The sequence below is a fragment of the Martes martes genome (genome assembly GCF_963455335.1).
Source record: "Martes martes genome assembly, chromosome: 4".
Taxonomy (NCBI): Eukaryota; Metazoa; Chordata; class Mammalia; order Carnivora; family Mustelidae; genus Martes; species Martes martes.
In genome coordinates, this window is record NC_137891.1 from 73,490,986 (window position 1) to 73,514,079 (window position 23,094).

General features: G+C 45.1%; 1 protein-coding gene across 4 annotated transcripts in view; it reads right to left on the bottom strand.

The window, feature by feature from the left end:
* Positions 1-637: 637 nt before the first annotated feature.
* Positions 638-23,094, bottom strand: part of FAM110B (family with sequence similarity 110 member B) — a 150,058-nt gene continuing 127,601 nt past the window's right edge. For all 4 annotated transcript variants that reach the window (XM_080803058.1, XM_080803059.1, XM_080803060.1 and 1 more), the window contains one exon: positions 638-3,473. In XM_080803058.1, coding sequence (XP_080659184.1) covers positions 2,047-3,159 — 1,113 coding nt within the window. In that variant the 5' untranslated portion in view covers positions 3,160-3,473 and the 3' untranslated portion in view covers positions 638-2,046. The remainder of the gene's footprint in view (positions 3,474-23,094) is intronic.

Here is a 23,094-nt window from a genome sequence, read left to right on the forward strand (position 1 = left end):
TGAATACTCAGCGTCCTAACAAGAGGAGATAAGATCTGTCCACTAAGAGGAATGCTGTTTCTCTTAAAGGAGGCAACTACATTCCTTGAGGCAAAGGCTGTGTTGTTGACCACAGTGGTCCTGTGCCAACCGCGAGGCCCCAAAAGGGGGCCACTCACCAAACGACCTGTTGAAAGAGGAATGAACGAACAAGTGGACAAATGTACGAACACGTTTAATGCTAATGACTCTGGACTTGTACAAATAACATTCAAAGGTAGGTCTCCTGCTGTAAGAACTCATAAATATTTACAACCGAAGGTCTTGCGGAAGATGTGAAAAATTCTGATGTTTAAAAAAAGGTAAAAATAACGCAAGTGTGAACTAAGTAAAGAAGAGGTGGCATATTTTAGGAAGCTTGACAAAACTCTTTTAGCAAAAGCACACTGCTATCGCTGTTCAGAATAACTGTGATATGGCAAAAGTAACTTAATGAAAACATGTTCCTTCGAAGCTACTAAAAACCTGCTTCTGGCTCACAGTCCAAAGTTAAACTTTTCGTGGCAGGAGCAAAGCCAAGGACAAAGAGAAACCACCACCATTAGTGCCTGCACCAGAGCTATTTATTAGCGTAACTTTTTCTTTTTTTCTTAAAGATTTCATAACAACTGAAGTATGTACAAAGTCTTACAGCATTTACACCATAAAAAGTTTCCCATTAGCTGATGAAGTCTAAGGTAGTGCCGCTGAGAACTTCAGAGCATGAGTACGGAGCAAGGAAGCAGACCGCTACACGTTTTTACCTCTCCGCCACCACACACCACAACTGTCAGCTGGTCCACAGCTAACGATCCACCTGCAAGACAGGTTACTGGGGAAAACGGGAACGAGTCGATTATGCAGCACTAGAGACCAAGGGGTGGAAAAGCTACATGGCATCATGTTTCTACAGTTTCCTAGAGCTGTAACAAAGGTCCACAGCCTGGGAGAATAACATATGCAAGACAACACAATCGCACTGCTCAGATAATGGTTCGGTTACGAAAGGTATTTGCTTTTGAATGGGAGGCTCTATACCGATATGGCTGGTATTTCCATTTGTGTTCATGTCTTCAGATAGCTCACACCTGCACAAACCCCACTCCCCTCTCCCAAATAAATCAACAGCACAGGGAGGGAAGGAGAGAGACAAGAGAGTCAGCACAGAATATTAGTTCTTGATCAAAAAAACAAACAAGTTTTCTTTTTTTTTTTTTTTTAAGACATTTAGTATCGGCTTTAGGATGGTCATTCCAGTCATAAGATTAATAGTAGAAATTTCGGAATCAACCCAAATCAGAAGAACATCAACAAAAACCCCCACCCCCAAACTCCTAGATTTAATCACCTTCATTGTTTCTGATTGTCTTTCCTTGGGGTATTACACAGAAGCACCAACATTTACACACTTAATCGGACACAAAACGTAGCACTGTTGCCCTAACCACTACTTTAGTAAGTGGCAGGAGAATTCCAATATGCAAATGATTAACATCAGGCTCACCGCTTTCTTCCTCAGAAAACCCAGCCTGGTTCTCTAGCTTAGGTCAGTCATTGTATCTGTTTGGTAGCAGATCCCATGGATTTCCCCACTGTTTCGGGCTCACACGTAGGCAAATTGGCTTTTTATTTCAAAAAGATTCTACTCTCAACTTAAAAGCCAGTTGATAAAACCTTTAATTAAGACACAAGAGCGCGGGATATAAAAACACAAGAACCACATAAATATTGAAGAAGTTGTATACCATTTTTCGTGTAAACAGTTTTGCTTAAGATTGAAGCCCTAACTGGATTCTGGCCTGAAACTCTTGGCAGATGACGTTGTGTTCAGCCAGGCTCTGCAGCGATGGTTGACGTGGAAGCCAGGTCAGTCCCCATGTTGACAGGCATGCAACTTGGAAACATTGCACAACGAGCAACACAAAGAGAGTGGAGAAGCTCACAACACTTCAAGGAGACCTCACAACCTTCACGACTGCGGATGCACAGACAGAGACCCACCCCTCCCTCCTCTGCACGCACTTGGTCTTACACGTGGGAGACCTTCTGTGACTCTCTAGCTTGTTTGATGCTATATAACCACTTGATGATCCTAGCATTTCTTTCGATGGCAGAAATGCCATATGGCACCCGGTCATTGGCACTGTCATCATTTCTAAGGTCACTGTTACTGTCCTGAGACTGTTCGCAGTCTGAGCTGATCATGCTTGCGCTGCGGAAGTTGAGGGATATGATGTCAGAATTAGCCCTTGCAAAGTTTTCCATTCCAAGGTTTTCCAGCTCTTCGGGGTCCAGTCCGCAGTAGTTGAAGAACCTCTCCACGTCCGCGTCCACGCGGAAATACCTGTCACTCAAGTCCGACTTAGACCGCTGGAGCGAGGGTCTTCGGCTGACGCCGCAGGCCGGTTCCACCGGTTCGGCTTCGGGGGACTTCACGGTGGCCATGGCCGCGACCTTGGGTTTGGGAGGCAGGGGAGGGGCGGAGCTACTGCAGGGGATCGCTTTGAGGGGCTTCACACTGGTCACTTTGCGGATGTCCGAGGAGCTGTGGGAGACGTGGAGGAAGGACTCGGCCGACTGCTCCAGCAGCCTCCTGCCCACGTGGGAGCCGCCTTCCTGCGGGCTGCCGCGGCCCTGCGTGGGGTACACCTTCAGGGACTCGGCGAAGGAGTGCCGGTGCAGGTCGGTGGAGTCTGGCCGGTGGGGCGGCCAGTTCCGGGAGCTGTGCTTGTGCCCCGAGCCCGAGCTGGAGCCTTCGGAGCTGTTGATGATGTTTTTCAGGATCTCGAGCTTCAGGTTCTCCCTCTGCACGCCGCTCTCGGTCTTGGCGTGGCTGCCGAACACCCGGAGCGTGGGGCTGCCCAGGGCGCGCTTGGCGGCCGGGCACACCGGGGGCTTGGCCAGCACGGCCGGCTTCACGGGCTCCTGCTTGGCGTTGATGACCTCCTGACTCTTGACATACTTGGCCTTGTCCGCTTCCAGCCTCTCCACCGCGCTGAGTCTTTTGGGGTTGGGCTCGGCCTGCCTGCGAAAGTAGTCGGGCCCTTTGTTGAGGATGCGCAGGGGGACCGCCGAGGTGAAGGTGCCCGCGGGGCTGACCGGCTTCACCATGCTACCTGTCTGTAGGGTCTCCGTGGGCATGGTGGGTGGTCTCTCCCCGGCAGCCGTGTTGGATTCTGGTCTGGGCGCCTCTGGATACGCTGAATAGACACATGTACACGAAGCACAAAGGGCAGCGGACGGAGCCTGGAATCTGGGTGTCAGCAGCAGCAGCAGCGGCAGCAGCGGCGCCTCATCTCACAGCTCATTAACTGCCACCCGGCCTCTGATTCACTTTCCCCCTTTCCGAAAGGCCACAAGCCACAAGTTCCTTTAATCTGCTTAGCTGCCTCCTTTCTTCTCCCCGAAGGATGTGGGAGTCTCCTCCAGGTCTTTGTGCTCAACTGCAGGCAGAGCTGAAACACACAACAACCAACCGCGGGTTAGGATGGGCGAGTGACATCACGGCTGTAGCAACAGAGAAACCCCGCGGCGCCCCCGCCTCCGCCGGCCTCCCGGCCCTGGGCCGCTTCTGGGCGGCGATCCCAGGGTCCCGGAGCGCGGACCGCCCGCGCCCGGCGTCCCAGCCCGCGCCCTGGCGCCCGCAGTCGGACGCGGGTGCTGGGGGACAGAGAGGGGCCGAGCTTTCCCACGCGTGGGCTCTTGTGGCCGCCTCCCCGTTGGTGAGATCCGCCCCCTAATCACGCCCGGCTGGCATTCCTTGTATCAAACCCAGGAAATCCTGGCTGAATGTGGAAATGCGGGTTTGGCAGAGCCGCGTTCCCAGTTCACTGAACGCCCCTGGGTTCCTACGAATTCGGCATCTGCTTTAGTCTCTGGCAGCGGTGAACTAGAATACGTCTCTTTCTCAACGAAGCAAAACTTCTGATTTCTTACTACCCAATCTCTCGATAACATCTGAAACAAGCACTTCTTTAATTCTTCAAAAACTGAAAATATTGGCAAGAAAAGGAATTGGCAGCAAAGATGAAAAAGAAATTAAAAAGCGTGTTTCGGTTATCTTACTTTTGCCAACTAATATATTTGAAAACACTTTCTCCTGAAAACGGAGACAAATGTATGACTTCCTGTTAACTACAAGTTTATTTTTTAATTAAACAAGAAAACTAGAAAAACCTCTAGATTAACCTTGTAACTAGATAATTTGATTATAAGTGCTCCATGATTTTTCACACTTAACAAGCAGAAAACAAAAGTGTCTCTGTGGTGTGTAGGTCCCCCAATCCCCTAGGGAACTCAGAACACAATCTTAAAGAGGTCAGTCACACCTAAATATGTTACATTAGAGAAAACTAGTATAATAGTTAATTATTCATGTACTTATTATTCATGGCTTTCTGAACAATTTGACCACCCTCTCCCTCAACCAAAACCACTATAAGGAAACATTTATCAGTACTCCCAACAGAAATCTACAGGCCGTCTTTCTACTTAGTACACAATATATGTAGCATTTTTCTAAGAACAACTCTGCTCTCTGCCTGTTACTGCTGGCAGAGAACATTTTTGAATGCATCAGCATCCCAAAGTACTGGGTACAGACTTTTTCGGAGTCTTTGGCTATAATTAGGAATATTAAGGATCATGTATTCAACTAACATAAAATAACTAATTTACAAAATAAATAGAGTGGTATTACTATAAAATCATCTGCTCTCATGGTAAGAAAATGAAGTGTCTATTAAGAACAAGCGTGGAGGTGGGGGAAGGGAAGACTGATTGTTCTCCCTTACCATCTTTTCAAAAACTTAATCTCCAAATACACTCACCGCCATGTTTTGTAAAGAGACAATTTTGGTAATCTGCAAAAGGATTTGTTCTAATAAAAATATTTTCCGACTCGAGACTTGAGAAGCCCCAAGGCAATTCCTACATAATGACTTCCTTTAATTGTGCAGTTCTGTTATGATACTTCAATTTAGTTGAAAGAGCCACCTCCTCCCCCCTTTCATGAAGATTAAGTGAGATTGCTTCTTTGAACAAATTCTGAATGAAATGCCAGAGGGGAGCGGCAATTTCTCTGTGGAGCCTTTTGTGTTTCTTCATCTACCACCCTAGAGTCCACCTGATGGAAGGTGAACTGGAACCCCTTTCCCTGTGGAGCTCAGAGGCAGAACAGGTAGCAGAACCTGGGCTCAGAGGCAACCCCACCGGATCTTTCCAGAGCGCTTGAGAGAGGGTTGCCCCACCCAGGCCACATTTCTCCCCAGTAAGTGAGTGAGCATAACATCTCCAGCTCCAGCTTCACATCTGGGGCTTCCAAATGTGTCCGCAGTTGGGACAGTGGCAGTACATTTGGGGGCAGAGTAAAGGACATGACAGATTTGTGCCCATCAGCTTTGTGTTAAAGCAAACTTTCTGCAAGGCAAGTGGGAAGGTGGCCCGGTGGGGGGTAGGTGACAGAGCTTGTACCTCTTCTCTTGGGGCCTCCTCTCTTCATCTGGGATATGAGGTGCTTGAATGGGATTCCCAAGATCCTCTCTCCCTCTAAATCATGGGGTTCTGAGAAGCTAAGAATGAATGAACCATCTCCAATTTCAAAATGGCACCTGGGACTATTGGCCTATGATTGGACCATGGTTCCTGCATTTACTGTTCTTAGAAAAATATTCTCTGAATGAAGAGTTGTCCTGATCATCTTTTGTGAACTGGCCTTAAAGCCCATGCTCCTGCATGACTGTCTTCCCTTGTAATTCCATCATACGAGGACCAGAAGCCCAAATATCTATGCTGTCACTGACCCAGGCTCTCCAGCATGCCCTGTCACGGCCGGCTCTGAGACCTTTGGAACACTAAATAAGAATCGTTACTCTCAACGCACAAGACTGACGGACACCAGTCTGTTTACCAGGGCTCATGCCTCAGGAAGCTCACTGGCCTGCTTTCACACTGATTTCTTCCTGGAAAAGAAGGCGAGAAAATGGGTAAACGGAGGCAGACGCCCTCAGGAGGGCTCCTGCAGGCAAGCCTGTCTGCTCCAAGTCATCTAACCTTGGGGAGCAGTTTCTAGAACAAAACCAGTGTGGAAGGATTATGTAAGAAAGGCACTGATTGTAACCACTTTCCACTTCATTTCCTTTTTGTTCTGCCCCCCGCCTTCTTTCCTCTGTCATGCCCAATTGCCCTAATAATTTTCAACACACTGATATTTACACAGGACCAGGTTCAGAGTTTAAAAAGCTTTAATTTGAACTCTTCAGAGAGGACAAGAAAAACATCTTCCTGGAAGAATCGAAAGCAGAAGACAATGCTGTAGGAACAGGTCGGGTGTTGGAGGATCTGTTGTAGACAACAAACTATGCCTACTTCAAACATAATGAAGGTGGCTTAGGCTGCTCCTTCTTCTAATACTTATCTAATCATATAATCCCTAACTTCTGTTCTTGTACTTTTCAATGCTTCAACAGTGTGGGCCGGGACAGAGCTGTACATTCCCAGAATTCTGTAGGGTATATGGTCTCGATGAGGACCAAGTACATTTGGTGAAAAGATGGGTCAAATGGTAGATGACACACCTGGAAACTCAGGGCTACATCTCAACGTCATTTTGTGACAACCATGAACTGTGCACAGGGAGCACTGCGGCACACGACCCTCTGCTGACGCAGCCCTGCCATTGGTCCCCAGCACCTGGGCAGACCCCTCAGGGGCGGCCAGGAGAGACTGCTGTTGCCTTATCTTGTTCCAGGAAAGCAAAATTAGACCTCAGCTGCACAGTACTGCATGCACCACAGTCATCACACAGTCCTGCTTGAGCGCTGACTTCTGGCTAAGAAGAGGGAACGTAAACCGGAGGGAGAGAGAAACATCCACTTGCAAACTATTTGGCTATATTCGACCTCGCTGAATATTCATTGGAACATTTCATGAAAGTCTAGAATGAACTAGAGAATAAAGCTTGGCAGAGCTGAGGTACAAAATGGTCAGCTGAAGCAGAGCACGCATGAACTCCACTGCGATCTGGCCACGTTATCTGTGTGGCAGTGGGATACCAGCCAGGGACAGAGGGCTCAGAAACAAATGGTGACTCCCACTCACTGTAGCAGTGTTTCTAAAACTTGAAGGTGCAGTGGCTCCCTGGGGATGTCCTTGAAACGGAGAATCCTAAAGTAGATTTGGGGTAGGGCCCGAGTTTCTGCATTTCTCAAAGATCCCAGGTGATGCCCAGGAAGCTGGTCCAGTCTTTGACTGGCCAGGGCAAAGGGAAGGAAGCCCGCCGCTGTACTAGCAAGCAACAGGTTGGAACTGAAATGCCTCTACACACTTTATGTGAAAAATGCTTAAAGGCAAAGGTCCTGGAATCCGGGTACCACGCACCTCAGTGCCTCTGAGGTGGGGCTGATCACGAGCAACTGTGGCCTGTGTGTGGGGGGGGGCACCGGCTAAGGGCTGCTATGGGGACTGCTCTTCACTGTTGAAGCAGCAAATCCAGATCTCTGCAGAAACTCTCCTGATTTTAAAATTCAATTTGTGGGGGCGCCTGGGTGGCTCAGTGGGTTAAGGCCTCTGCCTTCGGCTCAGGTCATGATTCCAGGGTCCTGGGATCAAGCCCCACATAAGGCTCTCTGCTCAGCAGGGAGCCTGCTTCCCCCTCCCCCCCTCCGCCTGCCTACTTGTGATCTCTCTCTCTCTCTCTCTCTCTCTCTGTGTCAAATGAATAAATAAAATCTTTAAAATTCAATTTGTGAAACACTGGGGGCCAAGTGCTTCTGGTAAGTAAAAAGAAAGAGATAGTTAATGCTTAATTGGTCTTTAAATTTTAAGTAGGAAGAAAGCACTGCAGTTAGAGCAAGGACCCTGGGATTGAACACAGTCCCAGATCCACCTACAGAAGTTTCTTAAATATGTGAAGACTGGCCCTTTCCCAGGTGCCTTCCGGCACGGAAAACGTGGTAATGTTGCTGTCAAGGGGGAGTTTGATTCAATTTCCAATCACCAAACTGCTCAGCGTGGTGACCTTATCTATGAAAACTGAATGTGTTGAATTCGGTGAGCTTGAAAACATCTTGGTTCAAACATTCTTGGAGGCAAATAAGAAAAGAAGCAGTTTACCTTTGAGGTTAATAAGGGCTCTTGAAGAACCGATCTTTCTAATTTCCTCATATGTCTGATCACAGAACACTGACAATACATATACAATTGTGCCATGTCGCTTTCTGACTTTTTTGTAATAGTATTTGTGCTACTGACTTTAAGGCATCAAATTCCAACTTGCTGGCGGGAGAGGGTCACTCTCACAGCTGTTCTTGGATATTCCCATTTAAGGACAGACAAGCATCCTTGTCAGTGAAGTAAAAACACACAGTTTCATAGGACAATGTTACCTTTGAATTCTTAACAAATATAAGAGAAATGCACTCACAAGGTAGGAGTGCTCACTGAATGACGGGCTGTGTTCAATCAGTTAGTACCTGTTGATGGAGCAATTAGGTGTCAGGTGTAAATAAACAGGGAGTCATGATAATTTAGGGGGAAAAAAAGACTCAAAATGCATATGACGAATATGAATTGAATAATGCTGGTGACAAATGTGGCAGGACTGTCCCAAAAGACTTCTCCACAAACCACTTCTCAGTAGTCAGTCATATGAAGGGCAGTGAGGATCTGGAATAAAGGCGTGTCCATCTATTCTCAAAGTGGCTGTCTACTGATGTTCAGAAACATCAAAGACAGCCAGTGGCTGGTCCAGTGTGCTAAGGGGACAGTGGTCAGAGACCCACCATGGGTGGCAAGGGCAGATGGACTCCAGGTTTTAGGCAGAGTATGGGGAGCAAACAGAAGGGGAATGAAGCATCAGTGACATGGTCAGATCTGTATTTTTAAGAGATCCTCTGCTGGCAGAGAATGGGTAGCTGGAGAGGGGAGTCAGAGGGGCTTCGACAGGAGCCAGTCAGAACTGTCTGGGTGTGGGAGAGGGTGGCAGGGCTCAGAGCAGCTGCCTTTGAGTCTGGATCCTGGCTCAGCCCCATAAAGCTGAGTAGCCTTGGGCCTCAACTTTTCCATCTCCAAAATGGGGATAATAATAGTACCCACTTCTTTACGGGATTTGAGAAGATTCAGTAGTGGGGATGGAGAGAAGCATGGACAATTTCAAGAGATGCTGACGAGGTGCACTGGGCTGAATTTGCAGACGGACCAGGTGTGGAGGCTGAGGGGGCATACTGAGGATGACTCTGGGCTTCTGGTATGACTACTGAGAAGTGGTTTATGGGTAAGTACACTCTCTCTCTTCCATTGCTTGCTCTTCCGCATGCCAGGCCTGAGCCAAACCCAACTCTAGCGGCCCCTACAAACCAGCACTGTGCATGCACACATCGGTCCTGGCCTCCAACGCTGGTGATTTCTGAACTAGCAGGGTGTCACAAAATTTGTCACCTCAATACATATCGCACATAGTTAACAATACCGTGGTTATCACAAAAAGATTATATTTAGAAGCAAAATGCATTCAAAAATAATGCTTAGTTCTGGGGGCTAAAGGAAGCAATGCCATTCCCTTGGAAGACACTGATTTATCAATTTTAGTGAATATGCCATGTTTTCAACATCTTCCCTTCCGAGTGCAGACTCCTTTGTATTGGTCTTTCACGCTGCTAAAATAATTGTAAAAAATACAACGCAAAAGTAGAGGAGCGTATTGAAAGTGGAAAAGTAAATGGGGATGTTGCAAAAGTATGTTTCCAAAAATGGACTCAATTTGCACACTAGTGACTGAACAGAAACTAAGAAATCAGAGGGCCAACCATCTGGAAGCATTAAGTCAAAACCACTGCCCTTTCAGGACCTGTACTTTTTCAATTACTGAATGACGTGCCTTGTTCTTTCTTATCGTCTGGTGAATCCTGCTCATCTATAATTCTGATGGCTGAATCTTCTCTTTTTTGACCTCAGTGTGACCATCAGCATCAGCTCCAAGCTGTAAGTGATATAATCTGGCCATTCACACTATCACTTTGAATACTCTTGGAAGCCAGGGGCTTTTCCTCTGACTTTTTAAAAAAATATTTTATTTACTTATTTGACAGAGAGAGAGAGAGAAAGCGAGCGCGCACAAGCAGGGGGAGCTGGAGAGGGAGAAGCAGGCTCCCCGCTGAGCACGGAACCCGATGCAGGACTCGATCCCAGGACCCTGAGATCATGACGACTGAGCCTCCCAGGTGCCCCTAGGGGCTTTTCCTAATAACATTTCAACTTCTGATTCCAGTATCCTCATCATTTTTCAGCTTATTTTTTCAGTTGGCTAGAGGAGGTCTTCATATGTTATTTAGTAACAATCTCCGCCCTAGGTTTCCATTACTTTGTTTCAATTTTCCACATGTTAGGTAAACCACTTCCACACTTTCTCAGCACCTCCTTTAAGTCCTGTTCCTCCTGAAATGTGCATTCTACACAAGGGTAGGATAGAAACAGATGTTGGAATGAGGGCACATATGTGGGAGAGGCCAACTCTTCACTTAAAACAACTACCCAGATATGGATCAAGAAGTGATGTCTATCTCACTAGCTCTCATATAATGTGCTGGGGCACACTGGTGGAGCAGCAGGAAACGTGCCTGCGTTTTGATAAATGTGAGAAGATTCTGACAACCTAGGAGGCCCTGTGTTATGGAGATATCCTCCAGGTGGCGCTGTGAGCCGAGCAAGTCCAGAGGGAAGCGTGGAGGGGTGCAATTTGTTACCCACAGTGTTGCTTCATGTCAAGTCGGCAAACAAACACCAGAATGGGAGACAACTTTGCCACAGGAGTCTCAGCTTTCTGCTCAGGACTGTGATGTAGGAGGCTATGTCTGTCTACCCTGATCTCAGACAGATGAGAGGAAGCTGTGTTTCTTTGTGTACAGGGATGGGACCTTCCTAGGTCCACGTACGTACTTGGGAAAAGGTGGTCTGGGGTTATGGTAAAAGGAATTCCCCAAAGATTCACCCCCAACAGAAGCCAGCCACCTTGCACCAAGGGAAAGGCTGTGAGCGCCCCCTGAGAGGCTGGAGGGGGTGTGGCTGCCCCCATGCAACGCAAAAACTCCCAAGGAGAGCCAGCTATGAAATCCCCCATGCCCAGGGCCAGGGAGAGGAACCCTGTCCTCTTCCCTGTAGCACTCTGCATGCTCTGCACATTCGCACACCCTCACAGGACCTACAAGGAGAGGTCAGAGGTGATACCTAATCATGAGTGGGAAAGAAACCGGAGCAAGGAAGGAGAGGAAAACCCACAATGTTTACTATAAAGTCTCCTCCTCCACAGTAATTCCTCCTCCTCCCCTTCCAAGCCAACACAGGCCTGTGTTGGAAGAGGCAGAAGCTCATTTAAACCAGATGAGAGGTTGGAGTTTGGGTAGTGACAAATGCTGGCCTGGGCTCTTTTATCCTGAAACTGATCTGCGAACTTTCAATTATTTAAGACTAACTGAAGAGGCTATGGGTCCCATCTGAGATTTCATCGCAGGGATGGAAAGGAGAACTTGGCTAGGTGAGTTCTCAGGGCACAGGGAAAAAGAGTACACACACTTCCTGTTTAACCCTAATAGAATCCAGGGCAAAAGACAAAAGGGCTCCACGTAATATCCTTCAGGTTTTCTCTCTGCCCTTGGACTCGCTGCCCCTCATCAGTTCAGAGCCCAGGTTCCAGGTCAAGGTCTACTGCGCTTACTCCACAGCGGGGTCTGCGACCCCGGAAATTACTCAAGCTCAGTGTACCTCAATTTCCTCATCTATGGATAATGATTCCTACGCTTCCTAGAGCTGATGTGGGAATTCTGTGAGGGAATACACTGAAAAGTGCTCAGCGTGGAACTCGGCACCAAGTTTGCTCAGTAAATGTGAGCGGTTATTAAATTTCGTCCCCAGTGTCCACAACTTGGCACTGATAATCACCATCATTAGATTTCAAGCTTTACGGTAACCGAATGATCTTTTGTCTTAAAATGATTCCATTACTCTCCAGCGAGTGTGTGTGTGTGTGTGCACGCGCGCGCTATTTCTGTCAAAGTGGAAGGACTATGCAGTTTCTGTCTGAAAGGTCATTTGCGTGACCCCATTTTTATTTGAGTTACAGAGAAAATATGTGGTTTCAAATTTCAAAGCAAACAGTTATGTGAGTGAACCAGGCTAGAGTAAATAATAAAGCCATTATTAAAAATGAAATCAAACCTAAAATTGGTAGGAGAAAAATAGTAGGTCAAATCTCAATCTATGATGGATTCTTTAATGTCATTCTCAAGGTCATTTAGAAAACATAGTCACATGCTTCATTTTCAGTTTGAAGTCAATCCATTATTTAAAAATGTTATGGGTTTCTTTGAAAATGTCTTTCTCCTACTTAAGACAATTTAAAGGAAACAGCTGATCAGAGGGAAAAAAATCACATTTCTGGTTCAACATTCTTTTTTGGCCAAAGGTAAAAGAAACGTTGCTATAAGAGGGCCACCAACTTGTTCCAATGTGGGGAAGCTCTGCCTGATTTCACCGGAGATTACAGATATCAAGGCTGTGTGTGTAGCCAGTGCCCAAAATCACTGGCCAATATAATTGCTTGCTTAATGAAAATAACTACAAGTAATTAAAAAGCAGGGCTACTAGAATTCCTAATGAAAATCCAATAGGACTGCCTGTCTTCTCCAAACAAACATAAAATGATCCCACTTTAGGATCGCTTTTATTCTCTCTAGTGAGAATTTTATGTGGCTTTACGTTCAGCTGCGAGAATGTGGGAGGCCAAGGCCAAATTCTAAATGAATGTTGAATTCAAGGGACCACTGTCCTTTTTTACAGACTAGGGCACTCAAATCACAGGCTTTAGAAGCCTTGCTAGTTCGCGTCGGTCTCGGTGTTAGCGGGTTCCCCTAGTTAGAGACCAGGAACCTAACGATCTTGCAGGGGCTCAATGATGTCACAGATTATGAACTCTGAGAGCTACGTGTGTTGTTCATGGAACTACTGCTAAGAGTGCCACCGTATCCATCCCCGTGATTACTCCCGAAACGCTGTTTGAGCCCCTGTGTAAGAGTAGAGGGTAAGTACTTGTGCCTCGCCTCTGAGAGAACTGACCAGAATCCGGGGCTGTGTGATCTGGGTCCCTGCGCCCCATTCTCCACCGACATCCATTCTCAGTAAATGCATTTTGCATACTACTTTTCCCTTTAGCTGTGTAAACTTGTACTCTACGGCAACCACAGCACATACATACGACAACAAAGATTAAGGGTGACAGTACAGAGCGATCCTTCATTTCTGCAAGTATTTTTAATTTCTAGGGATCAGCCTTGGGGTAAAAGGATATTTACTCTGAAATACACTTCACAACGTGTTAAAATAAATTTGTGAGACATTTTTCAACTTGAAGGGAGAAAAAGCAAAGCAGCTTTTTTTTTGGGGGGGGGACAGTGGATCAAGATCACTGTATATGTATTAGGTAAATTCCTAGGTATTATGTTTAATAATTAACCTGTTAATCATGACCATTTCTTGGTAAGCACATATGATGTCCTCACGACTGCACTAATGCATCTTATAGGTTTTTATTTTTTAAAAATTATTTATTTGAAGGGGAGCACGAATGACCTCAAGCAGAAGGGAGGCACAGAGGGAGAGGGAGAAGCAGGCCCCTCACTGAGCAGGAAGCCCAGTGCAGGGCTTGACCCCAGAACCCTGAGATCATGACCTGAGCCAAAGGCAGATACTCAACACACTGAGCCACCCAGGTGCCCAAGGTTTTAAAATTCAATCCTGCCAATGGCCCTAAAGGAAGCGTTATTCTCCCCATGTTTCAGATGAAGAGACTGATGTCCAGAGAGTGAGAGCTAAGGTACTCAGCTACTGGAGAGTTGTGGGTTCCACACCCAGGCCTGTATCAGTACACCTGGGCCCACATCACTGAGTCACACCGTCACTCCAGTGCTCTTAAAAAAATATGGGTGATGCATTTTACGCATTTTATATTTGAGTAATATGGCTAAGGAACCCACGCTAATTATATTTTAGTTCTAAACTCTACCCTTGGTTATTTACTGTTTAGCAAATGGCTATTTACTACTTACGGTTTACCTTCCTAACTTTTTGTGAAATCAAATAACCATGCTATTTGCTAACAGCTTAAATGCAGAAGTAGAGAAGGTGGAATGGTTATAAATTGGGTTCCGTTAATTTCATTTTCTTTCTGGATACCGCTGACTGCAGAGCTATCAAAGTTACCTGAACTTGGATGGAAATAACGAGAAATAAATTAGAAAGAACAACAAGCAACATAAGACGGAGATTTCATACTATCTTACCACCCAGAGCATCGGAAAGTAGGAATCACATGCTTTTGATTGCTATTTCTAGAAAAGCCACCAGCCATGCACATAGTAGGCTGAAATAAAATACTAAGCACCCAGCAGAAGATCTAGTGCATCATTTTATATCGTAAAGACTCAATGAAGATGTCAGATGAAAAGCTCCGAAAGTGAAACTGGGAAGAAACTTTACACATTTGAAACTACACTCAAAGTGCCTCCTTCTGATTGGAGACTCTGGGGCAACAGCCCACCAATGCACAGAAACTGTTCATTCACAACTTAACGAACACATCAGCACTGAACTGCGCTTAGAACGCCAATGTGGCGCAAAGGGAAATTAATACAAGGTAGAATTTTAAAGCACAACCAGTAGGTTCACTTCAAACAAATACTGTGGATCTCATTTGCCAAGGAACACTTAGAATTACTGTTTCTTGACTAGTTCGTATACAGCCGTTGTTAGAACAACTAGTTCTCTGCCTCAAGCGTACTCAGAAGCAATAATCGTAGTTTTTTCATTTTTAAGGGTTAGATGGAATTGTGGGACAAATAATCATTTTCAAAGTACGATACCTCAGTAGATCGACGTCTAGTTTCGCAGCACACAGTTTCATCTCTAGCACTTACCCATCTTAGACCAATCATTTTCCAACCAAGAATGGCACAAGGTAAGGCTTCACCACAATTTGCACTTGAAGTATTATTTTTGGGTCCAGGTGACAAGGAGCTCAGGAATGACTAATAAGTTCATTCAACTTGCACAGGCCCGTTCCAGCTCTTCATCTGAGCTTGCTGGAACTGGAGCAGCAGGCAGGAGGCCAAACTGATGGCTCTGTTAGGCAGTTTGGAGGTGTCTGGAGGCAAGCTGCCCTTAGGATGGAAAGGGGAGATCCTGGTGACAAAGATACATCTCGGGGCGGGGAGGCACAGCCCTCTCCCGCCTGTCCATCCTCAACTGCCGCCAGGACCCCCTCTTCCGGGCCACACTCCCTGATGGTATCTCTTGCAGGGACCCTGTCTGACATGTGTTCAATTCAGGATGGGTCTCCGCCTCAGTATAAATAACAAAAAGCTAAAACTATCCCAAAGGCTTTGCTTCCTTCCCCATCTCCCTGCTCCTGCTGCCCAAACAAAGAAAACAAACACACAGCTGTGCACTTAAGAGGCTCTCTAAGGATTACAGTAATCGCAAATCCATAGTAAAAGTAATCTGATAAAAACTTGCAAAAACTACAGACACTGCAGGATGGACAAAACGTGTCTTTCATAAGCTCTGAACGCTCCGCCTTCATGATCCACTCACATACAAGGCACTTTTTTTTTTTTTTTTTACTACTTCCCTTCATGCTTTCACTTTAAAATGATGCTATCTGCCTCTATCTTGATTAATTTTAAGCTTCTCACTCCTGTTTACTAAAGAAAAATGACTCATTCAAAGTGATAAAAGGGAGTAGATTTTTCGAAATCGTTTTTCTTCCCCCCCAGTCTCTAGCATTTTTTGTTTGTTTGGCGAGAAATGGCGTTTTCCATTATTTTTTAACAAGAATTATTTTGCTCGTGCCAAAACGTGGTTGTTGAGGTTTAGTGTTTCATGATCTCTCAAGCTTTTGATTGTAGGCACAATCACTAAGTCTAAGAAGAGAAATAGAGCAGTAACCATTTGTGGAGGTGGGGCGCTACCTTTCCTCTGCCAGACCTCAGGCTAGGTGGGATGGATACCTTATATTTATCAGCCTTGCCTAACAGGTATCATTTGTTCCACTTAGCAGATGGGGAAACTGAGGCTCAGAACGTGTGAGGGACTTGCCTGAAGCTGGCCAGCTTGTTGTCAACCTCAGGTCTGGCTATATTCTCACCCTGTGCCCTTGCACTGCTCTAACAGTCATGGAAACATCCATCCCTGGAAGGAGGGACGAGGGGCTGGTCTGGATGTGAGCCAGAAAGGAAGGGAGGAAAGAACACAGCAGGTGCCCTCCTCACCACCTCCAAGCCATCTGATGCCAGGCCTCAGGCTGGTTTCATAACAAAACCTCCTTCCTGCTGCGGTGGCAGAAACTGTGTCCCCCGCTGTCGGGAGAAACCGCAGAGAGCCGTGCTAGGTTGTGCCAGAGGGATGAAACAGTGAGGGGGAATGAGAGGAGGAAGGATGTTCTGAAAACTCGGCAAGATGGCCTTCATAAAATATGAAAAATAGGCCCAATAAATCCAGTCTGTGGCTGTGACAATAAAAACTCGGTCTGGGAAGGTTCTCTGAGGGGATCTCAAAATTTCACTTCACCCTCCTTGGTGGAAAATAATTATGCCATTATCTTCCTAAGGAAATCAGAATGTCTTCTTAACGCAGGAAAAATAACAAGCTAGTCATCAGACTCTGTCTTGACGAAGCTTGAGCCCACCTCTGGGCTTGCCTGTAGAAGGCATGAGTCCTTCAGACCATGGAGACCCACTTGCTATGACAAAGACAACGTCCTACAACCTCCCTGCCCTCAAGGGAGCAGCCCCCTAAACGGGCATGTTTAAGCAAGCTCATGTACACAGAAGGTCTAGAAGGTAGGAAGCACCAGCAGCCTCATGGTTCATTCAGAAAATGTTTACTGAGCATCTACTATAGACCAGGCAATGAAGAAAATGAACCGCATTTATGGCGCTCACATACCTGCTGGTAAGTAAGAGGAATAAAGAAAATACATAGTCTGATGAGTACAGCTGCTAACAAGAAAAAGAGAACAAGGAAGTAGCAAGGTGGAAACTACCTGCCGACTTCAGCAGAAAGAGCTCGGGAAAGTGCTAGGGAGAGAAGGGAAGAAAGATGAGACTGAGTGTTGGCGGCTTATTCCAGGAGCTTGGAGAAGAGGTGATGGCTAGAGGGGAAGTGGGATCAAGAGAGGTTTTTGGGGTTTTTTTACATCTTTAAGATGGTAGAAATGACAGCACATGTGTATGCTGACAGAAATGATACAGCAGAAAGAGAAACACGAGCATGAGGCAGGAGAGAGACTTCACACAAACGTGCTGAGAACAGGGGCACAAAACCCAGAACTACAAACATTAACACAGGTGCTGAATAATGGCTTAGAGGAGGCAGAGGTTGTCTGGGACGTCTTGTAACTGGCCTGTGACCCTGGAGGAGACCTTTCTGAATGATGATGGCTCTAAAGGAATGGCAGCGGGGAGTGATGCTGTGGGTCCAGGTGGAGGTTATGGACCCCCCCCACCCCCCGCCCCGCTCAGAGACCATGGGTGGGCATGGGGCAGATGCTGCAAAATGGAACACCGGTGTTGTGGCTGCAGGAATGTTCCTTGACTCCGGTGAGTCAGCAGCTACCTTCTGGCACAGATAACAGATTACCACAGAGGCAAACCTGCAAGTGACAAGAAGCGACAACTCTCCCTTTGCTGTTTCTTCGGCCAAAAGCAGATCCTCTGATCAATTACAATTTTATCTCCTACAAGACAGAGGAAGAACACATCACTTCCACAGACTTGAAGGTTACCAATGGGAAATCAGAGACCCTCAGAGAAACAGCTCAGAATTCACCGCATATATAATAACAATGGCAGGAAGTCAATCACTAGACAAATACCGACTGAACGCCAACCCTGCACCAGCCACCTTTGTAGGTGCTGGACATACTGAGGCGAGTGTGGCAGTCACAACATTCCAGGGCACAGACTGCACAACTTAGAGAAAAGGTGGTGAGATATGATGGCTGGGTTCTAAGGAAGAACAGCAGGGGGGCAGAGCTAAAGACGGAAAAGTCAGAGTCTAACTCTTAACCATTCCCGTGGTGAGATGGGGAAAGGCGTCTGAGAGACACCGATTACAGAGGACCAGATGGGCTAAGTAAACAAGGAGGAAAGAGGGGCTCATGGGGCTGCATCCTCCAGGCTCAGGGGTTCCTACCCTGGCTCCACCCTTTACCACAGCATCTCCCTGGCCTCCTTGTTCCTGACCTGTGCCATGCAGACAGCGGTAGGATCTACGTTAGCACAGGGGGCAATCCGCCTTAGCCACCATTCTTTTTAAGGACCTGGAGAAACACTACTATCCGAGGAAGAACAAAGACTGCAGAGGCGATCTGCAGACTGACTGAAGGAAGAATTTTTGAACAGTTAAAAGTATCCTGCACTAGAACTAAGTCCTTTGTAAAGAATGAGCTTTTCCTCCCAGAAAGGATTTGTGCAAGACACAGGCTTACCATCTGTCTCAAGAAATTTTAGAGGGGATTCATGCAGTGGGAAGGAGGGTGTGGCCGGTGAATGGCAAGTGCTTTTTCAACGAGTCTGTTTCTCTGAAATATTTCTCATTGCGTAGATTTAATCTATGTTCAGAACAAGAAGACAGGAACATGAGGGCCAAGAAAACATAAAGACAGAACACGAAGTCAGCAGAAACATTTGAAGATAAACCGTCTTAAGTCATTAAGCACTGAAAGAATAATTGAATAGACTATATTTAAAAAAATATATATGTATATTATTTTTTAAATATAGTCTATTCAATTATATATATAATTAATATTATATATATATATATTAATATATATATATAATTTTTTTCCCCTTTTGAGAGGGAGAGAGAGAACTCTCTCAAGCAGACTCCTCACTGACTGCACAGCCTGACTGGAGGCTGGACCTCACAACCGGGATCATGACCTGAGCTAAAATCAAAGGTCAGATGTTAACCAACAGAGCCACCCAGGTGCCCCAAGAAAGTGGCAAGAATATTTCTGATATTCAGTTTAAGTCTCCCAAGAAACAGTGAAGAAGAAGAAGGTATGAATGAAGAGGCCTGGATGAAAGAGAGGAAGGAAGAGGGAGCTGGACATCTTGTCAACCATGGCCACGGAGACCCAGCAGGGCCTCGTCAGTGGACCACATTTCTTCCCATACTGTTCTAGCGGTTCTGGATCTGTACCGTAGTTGGTGTCGCACATTCTTTATGACCCAGAAATTCTAGTACCTTTTACACGGTGTGTTTCCATATACAGACTGTGTAGAATCCTTCAAACAGCGTACAGGCTCTGAAGATGCCTTGTGAGTTTATGGGCTGACCGTGGAAATCACATGGAGGAGCCACGTCTTCGGTTCAGGAATGATTACAGGGGCAAGAAAGGCGCTGATGACACCAGGAGGTCAGAGGTAGCCTCCGATGTGCTCGAGAGCGGGGAGGTTGACACTGGTGCACAGGCCCACGGTGTTACGTCTGCATGCAGAGTATCAGATCACTTTTGAGATCATGTCATTCCAGATTCTTTAGAAGATGTTTATCCACAACTGCGATTTAGAAATGGGAGTCGTTAAATCCTGCAGTCAGGACTTTGCACGCCTGCAATGAGAGGCCACTGGCTCTGAACTGAGAGATATCACCAGGAACCACAGATGCGATGCCTCCATCTCCAAAATGAATATGTTGATTCATGGAACTTCCCCCTCCATGAGCTCGGAGGGAATTTAACTCTTCTGTGATATTCTTTTTTCTTTATGGATTTCTAGAGGGAGAGCACTGGATGTTTCTCTCTTGTTTAATAGCTTTAAAGACAGATGGAGGCTTTTAAATGCTCACCTATTTTACTACTGAGGCTCTCTCGATTTCTCCAATTGTTGTTTCTGGAGCACAAAGAGGTTAGAGCTTTCTTGTGGATACAAGTATGTCTGGAAAAATATTTCAATAAATGAAGCCAAAATATATATGTAAAGACAAAATGACTCCTTTTGTGAAGCTACAACTGACCATTAAATTGAAATTTATCTTAGGGTGAAAGAGGAGAAAAGAAAGTATATACAAAAAGCTATTGTCTCAGAAGAAAGTATCTCAGTAATCCATTTCCAGTTTTTGGACAAAAGAACTACTCAATATTCAACTTCTCATTTTTCAATGTCAGCTTTTTCAAATATTCTGATAAATACTATAAAGTAACCTACTTCCCCTGACACCTATGAAAAGTAAAGTGTCATTCCAAAATCCATTTCCACTTGCAGGGCAAAAGACAACACTTTCTTGGTCATCCTTCTCTGACAGATGGGAAAGCTCTTTAGCTAAACCCCCTCCCTCCCCCCGGAAAAATTATTCTAGAAAGCATCTATTAAATTTGCCTTGTAGCTGGATAATTTAATATAATCCTTGGGTCCAACTCTCTAGCTAGAACTGGAATGTTATGGTATACTGGGAATATTAAAAAATATAGCCTTGCATGGGGGTAATGCCTCCTGGGTGGCTCAGTCGGTTAAACATCTGACTCTTGATTTGGGCTCAGGTCGTGATCTCAGGGTTGGGAGATCGAGCCCAGAGTCGGGCTCTGTGCTGAGCATGGAGCCTGCTTCAGATTCTCTCTCTCCCTCTGCCCCACTCTCCTGGCTCACATCCCCTCTCTCTCTCTTAAAATAAACAAACAAACAAACAAAACAGCCTTGTAGGAAACCAGGTAGCAAAAAGACATAAGGATTATGGTGATTTTTAAGAAGTAGGGTTATCTGAGAAAGATGTTGGTCTGAGTCCCTTACCATACTGAGGAAGACAGCAAGACCTCTGAATGCAGGGCAGACTCTGGACTCAAGTTGGTGTTATGTTTCAATCCTGCTTCTGTATGGTCTGGTCCTGTGACTTTGGGTGAGTAAATTCCCTTCGTGTGCTTCTGCTTTTCTGTCATAGACATGACAAGAGCACCTTCCTCCCAGAGTGGACATGAAGGATATGGCAGGCACTCAGGATGGCAGCACGAGGCATGGCACACAGAAGCTACTGCCTTCAAGTTTTACAGGAAAAGTGTTATTATTGACTGAAAGTATTTTTTTTTTAAAGATTTATTTATTTGAGAGAGAGAGAAAGGGTGCATGCAGGCATGTGAGTGAGGGGAGAGGGAGAGAAAATCTCAAGTAGACTCCCTGCTGAGCGTGGAGCCCAACAAGGGGCTCAACCCCACCACCCTGAGATCATGACTGAGCCAAACCAAGAGCCGGATGGATAGCCGACTGAGCCACCCAGGCGTCCCTTTAATTTGAAGTATTAAAAAAGTACTTGGTAGTGTTGGAAAATCATTTCCCTGGTCAAGCCATCATTTTTAAAATGTGGAAATTCTAGATGTCCTTGTTAAAAAAAAGCACATGAAAATGGAAACTGTATTTATAAAAAATCTTTCTGGGATTTTGAGAGGCATTAATTCTGCTTAGAAATTTGGGGATAATTCACATCTTTACTAAACTGAATTTTTCAGTTTACTAAGATGATATGTCTCTCCTTTTATTTATATCATCCCAGATTTCTTTGTCAGAGTTTTACAGTTTTCAGAATATAAGGCCTATATGTACTTTGTTAGCTTTACCCTTAAGTATTTTGGCTTTTTAGCCATTTTAGATAATAGTGGATTTTTAATTTCCTATGCACTCATTATTGCATTCATTTTTAGTATACAGAAATGTAATTAACTTCTGTATGTTGATCTTATACCCTGTAACCTTGCTGAATCTGTTTTTTAGATTTTTTAATTTTAATTTTTGATATTTTCAGAGTAGACAATCATGTCCGACAATATAGACAACAAAGAAGAAGCAGGTAGAAGCAAAGTAGTTTAAATGCAACCTTGTGCAAGACGGGAAGAATACCAAGCAAAACCTTGTATCAGTTACGTGCAAACACACACAAGATTCTTTTAAAACTTACATAGAAAGACAAAGGAACTATAGGAGGTAAAACAATTTTGAAAAAAAATGTAGTGAGAGGAATCACTCTCCTTATTTTTAGGATTTATCAAATAACAACAGTAATATAGACTGTGTGATACTGCAGAGGGACAGACATACAGATCAATGAAACGGAACGAGAACCCAAATATAGTGCAAGTATCCCTCACACACAAGTACGGTCAGCTGATTTTGACAAAGATTCCACAGTGACTCATTGAAGGAAGGACGGTCTTTTCAACAAATGGTGCTGAAGCAACCAGATATCTATAGGCCAAAATACGATCTGGACCCAAACTTCCTATCTTATGCAGAAATTCAGAAAGGATCATAGATTTACTTGGAAGACATAAAGCTAGAGAATTTTAAGGACATAATAGAGGTGAAAATCTTTGGGATTCTAGGGTTTGGTGAAAGGTTCTTAGGACAACAAAAGTATGATCCAAAAAAGGAAAAAAAGGGATAAATTGGACTTACCAAAATTAAAAAATTTCTGCTTTGTGAAAGACTCGGTTACAAGGATTAAAAGACAAGCTGCAGGCTCAAAATACTTGCAAAATATGTATCTGACAAAGGACTCCTATCTAGAACATATAAATAACTCGAAACTCAACTTTAAAAAAAACCAGACAGTTCAACTGGAAAATGTGCAAAAGATATGAAGAAGCATTTCAACAAAGAGGGCATATGAGGGGCAGACAAACATGTGAAAAAGATGTTCCACATCCCTGACCACTAAGATGACAGAGTTCTCTCTACACACGCACATTGGATTCTATATAAGTTTACACTTAGCTTAAAAAAAAAAAACAACAACTGTCAACTGTTTTCCAGAACGTCTCTACCACGTAGTATTCCCACTCATTGCATATGGTGATCCAGTTTCTCTGCAGACTTACCAGCATGATCTTGGTGATAGCACCAAGTTTTTTTTTTTTTTTTTTTTTTTTTTTAAGCTAAGTGTAAACTTACATAAAATCCAGGAATTGTACTCCTGGGCATTTATTCCAGGGAAATGAAAACCAAATCCACATAAGACTTACCCACACTTGTTCACAGTAGC